Source organism: Nymphaea colorata, unplaced genomic scaffold, assembly GCF_008831285.2.
Source record: "Nymphaea colorata isolate Beijing-Zhang1983 unplaced genomic scaffold, ASM883128v2 scaffold0587, whole genome shotgun sequence".
NCBI lineage: Eukaryota > Viridiplantae > Streptophyta > Magnoliopsida > Nymphaeales > Nymphaeaceae > Nymphaea > Nymphaea colorata.
Genome location: NW_022205093.1, coordinates 1 through 4290, shown reverse-complemented (window position 1 = coordinate 4290; position 4290 = coordinate 1). Strand labels below are relative to the sequence as shown.

The following is a 4290-nucleotide window of genomic DNA, read 5'->3' as shown; positions in this document are numbered from 1 at the left end:
CTCTCCCCAGATCTCGAACATCGTGCACCAGACCATCCAGGTGGTGGTGCCCACTCCCGCGCACGGTTGCTCGGCGATGACCTTCCCCGACGGCTTCGAGGGGTTCAAGGGCACCATGCCGGTCTACTTCCTGATTACCGGCGCGGACGGGGACTGCTCCTACGCCCGCAAGGTGGAGATGGCGAAGAAGAGCCTGGGAATGGGCGCCATCATCGTCGACTCCCCCTCTGGCATCAACAACCTCAAATTGCGACTGCAGGAAAAGGATAGGTTCGTCACCCTCCTCATCGCCGAAAAGGACGGGAAGACCCTCATCGAATCCCACAACTTCATCGCTGAGCTCAACATGGGCGGAGGGCAAACCAAAAAGAAAAACTAAATGGAAATCTGGGTTTCCTCTCTCAACGCAGGTACGCGGCATTAATGAAGATTCATACAAGATTTTGCACGAGTGGAAGGACGTGCTGGCTGACGTGAGCAGTATGGAGAACCAGGTTTCTTGGATGCCCCGTTTCGCATTCTATTCCTGCGAACAGGCTCAACCTGCAAGTCAGGATTCGTTTCCTCCTGCGCATGCGGAGGCGAGTTTTGCTCTCCCGAACAGCGTACCCTTTCCTCTATTAAGACGGCACTAGCAGCAACGTGCTGGTGCGGTAGGACATCCGGCAGCACCTAATCTTCAAGTAGAGTCCTGAGAAATTCCTGAAATACGTGAAGAAATTCTTCAGCAAGTGTTTCTAGAGTTACTCCAAGAGTTTCTACGCGGAGGACTGCGCGACGGGCATAATGCACGACCTGGACATCGACGTCGCCCTCAACAGCAAGATCGACACCTTCCTGAGCACCTGCGAGGAGCAGAGCGACGACGAGAACTTCAAGATCTACCAGACGCTCGCCCTCGACCGCGCCAAGTACCAGCAGATCGGCCACTACCCCGCAGTCATCCTCAACCACCAGCAGCTCGAGTTCCGCAACAAGGAAGAACTCAGGAACGCAGTCTGCCGCAAGTTGGGCATGGAGCAGGAGGCTGGCTGCGGCACCGTGGCGGAGACCACCACCGTCTTTCCACCATCATCAGCGGGTTCTTCTACATCGTCCTGTTTGTCCTCCTCATCGGGGCAGGCGGGTTCGTCGTCCTCTTCTTCAGGAACAAGCTGAGGAGGGACATGAATAAGGAACTCAAGATGCAGGTCTCCACCGCAGTGGAGCACTACTTCACCCTCTCCGAAGTGCAGCGCTGATCATCCACATGATATTACAGATAAATGCCTACCATACCCTCCCTTCCATCCCCCTATCACCAGAGCAGAGTCAATTATATATAATAGTATGCTGATTGAGTTTGACAAGTACCAGCCCAACACTCTGCGTCGCAACAGAGTCTAGGCCTTGGAGAAGGACCTGAGTGACGCATTCACCATCTTCAGCAACCGCTTCAGCGACCCCAAGGTCATCACCATGAACGACTTCCTCTCCTTCTGGAACGCCTCCCAGATCAAATTGCTCATACATGTAGTCCTACCCACACCCAGCTCCGCTGCGAGGATTAAGATTAGGAAGAGTACTTTCAGGTCATCGATAAAATATTGATCAGTATCCCATCACCCATTTAGGCGACTACTTCCTCAAGGGAAACTAAAGCAAAAAAATATACTGTCTGCTTTCGCTGTATTTCTTTGCGTATACCATCGACATGAACGGCGACCGCAATCCAAGGCACTGTTTCGCTAATTTAGGTACATCCACGTTAATCCTGAATTCCTGCACGCTTTGACTACCTTCCTGAAGGAGAATAAAGAGTACAGCAAGCAGCTGTTCGTGAAGGTGGTGAAGAAGATAAAAGAGCTCTTCGTCTACGGGATCAAATTGGGCGTGCGCTAGCCGCTGATAAAGAAAAATGGAGACACCTTCGTGCGTTACCCCCGCCAGGCAAAGAAGCTCACCCGTGACAACTATTCCCCAGCAGTCCATTCCTCCCCATTTAGATCCTCTAGATAAAATAATTCCTGCCCAACCTGGAGGACACGATCCGCAGCTACCAGTAGTCGAAGTAGAAGCTGTTCAAGGACTCCAAGGACGATAAGACCAACTCCTACAAGAAGCAGATGATGTTCGACAAGAACATCACGCTGCGGCTGCACCAGATCCTCAAGAGTTACGATTCGGAGGTCACCTACGTGGAGGAGGACATGAAGCACATCCCCGAGGAGCCCATGGACAACGAGTGATCGGATACTAACGAGGAGAGCAATATGGTCACATCAATAATTCATGAGCTTCTTGACCTTGTCGTAGATCTTCCACTCGGTGGGCAGGTAGAGCGGTTCCTGCACCAGCGGGAAGGGGGTGTCGTAGCCGGTCACTCTCGAGATGGGGGCGCGCAACGACAGGAAGCACTTCTCCTGCAGCATCGCCGAGATCTCGCCGCCGATGCCGCAGGTGCTGGGCGCCTCGTGGGTGATGATGCACCTGCCGGTCTTGCTGACTGACCTCACCAGTGTCTCGGAGTCGTAGGGGTAGATGGTCTGCAGGTCGATGATTTCGCAGGAAATGCCGTCCTTCTCCGCCATGGTGCGCACTGTCTAGAGGGTCTTCATGAGGTTGCCGTATCCGATTAGAGTGATGTCCTTGCCCTCGTTGAGCACTTCTGCTTTCTCAAGAGCCAAGTTGTAGTCTCCCACAGGCACGAGGTCTCCCGATTTACGATAGAGTGCCTTAGGTTCAAAGAATAGGACAGGGTTAGGATCCCTGATGGAGGCGAGTAGAAGTCCCTTTGCTTGGATGGGATCTCTAGGAACCACCACCTTCAGTCCCGGAGTGTGTGCGAAGTAGGCTTAGGGGGATTGCGAGTGATAGAGGGCGCCGTGGCCGACAGCTCCCCAAGTGGCCCTGATGGTCAGCGATCCACACTCGAACTGGCCTCCAGAGCGATACCTGTACTTGGCTGCCTCGTTGACGATCTGGTCGAAGGCTGGGAAGATGTAGTCGCCGAACTGGATCTCGGCGATGGTGGTGTGGCCCGACACTGCCAGTCCGATCGCAAATCCCAGAATTCCCTGCTCGGAAAGGGGGGTGTTGAAAACTCGGTCCACTCCGTAACGCTCGCAGAGACCGTGGGTGCAGCGGAACACTCCTCCGAACTTCACGTCCTCGCCGAACACCTTAGTTCTGGATTATGGGCAGAAATACGTGGGGTCTGTCTCCAGAGCAATATCGATGGCTGAGTTGACGGCCTGGTAGAGATTCCAGTGTGTGCGTGTAACTGATTGCGGGATATCCTTGGCGAAGTTGTACGTCTCTACCGCAGTCGCCAGTTTGGTTTGGCTTTCCAAGAAGGCCAGTCTCCTCAACAATCTCATTAACTATTATGACAGGATTGTAAGCAGATTTTACCCAATAAAGTAGAAATACCATCAAACCCCACACACCCTCACTCCTTCTGCCCGCTGTTCAAACGCAGCCTCAGCTTTGGCCTTATTTGGCAGCTCGGGGCAATTATTCTGTGCACTGTTGTGTTTTTTCTCAAAAGTTTAGGACTGGATGACCGTTTGCCAGTAGAGCTGTGCCTGCAGATCTCCAACTGCCGATTGTATGTCTCGTAGGTTGTCAGGTACGCCGATTTGGATCTGGTCACATTTTCTGTGGGGATATCCTTATTGGCTGTGCTCCGATTCACTAGATTCAGGGCAAGGCTTCCGGCGTAGAGTTGCTTTTTATTGAAGACCTGCAGATCATCTTCTACTTTTTTAAAGTGAGCCTCGTTCTCCTTGCCCCTGCTCTTGCCATTGCAGCACTTTTTTTATTGTTTGTCTATCATATGCTGGAACAGTTCAAGGGCCCTATTCTCGACCTTCAGGAGGTGGGCGTATTGTTCTTTGTTGAGGAGTGGAAAGTCTACGGAAGCAAATCTATGTTGTCGATTCATAATTCTGAAAGGAAGAATAATTAACTTTTGTTATGATAATAATACCATTTTCTATCATCAATGGCCCAATTAAGAACAGAAAAATGGAAAAACTCCACCATCTCAGATGGACCAGCTGGCCATAAGCCTATTTCGTGGGGATGTGGTAGTAGGGTGGGCAAAAAAGTAGCCTAATTTTCTTCATTTGATATTATAACACTTGCTATTCTGTATATGGAAAGATCACATCATATCTACAATAGAATAATCAAGAATAATCATATTTTATCATCAAAGTAAGGGGTTGGGGTTGGGGTTGGGGTTGGGGTTGGGGTTGGGGTTGGGGTTGGGGTTGGGGTTGGGGTTGGGGTTGGGGTTGGGGTTGG

General features: G+C 51.5%; 1 protein-coding gene across 1 annotated transcript; it reads right to left on the bottom strand.

Moving 5' to 3' along the window:
* Positions 1–2261: 2261 nt before the first annotated feature.
* Positions 2262–3359, bottom strand: LOC116245228 (2-oxoisovalerate dehydrogenase subunit beta 1, mitochondrial-like). Its single transcript, XM_031616887.1, is given in 1 exon segment — positions 2262–3359. A coding segment is annotated over 1 exon segment (1098 nt).
* Between the last annotated feature and the right edge of the window lie 931 nt (positions 3360–4290).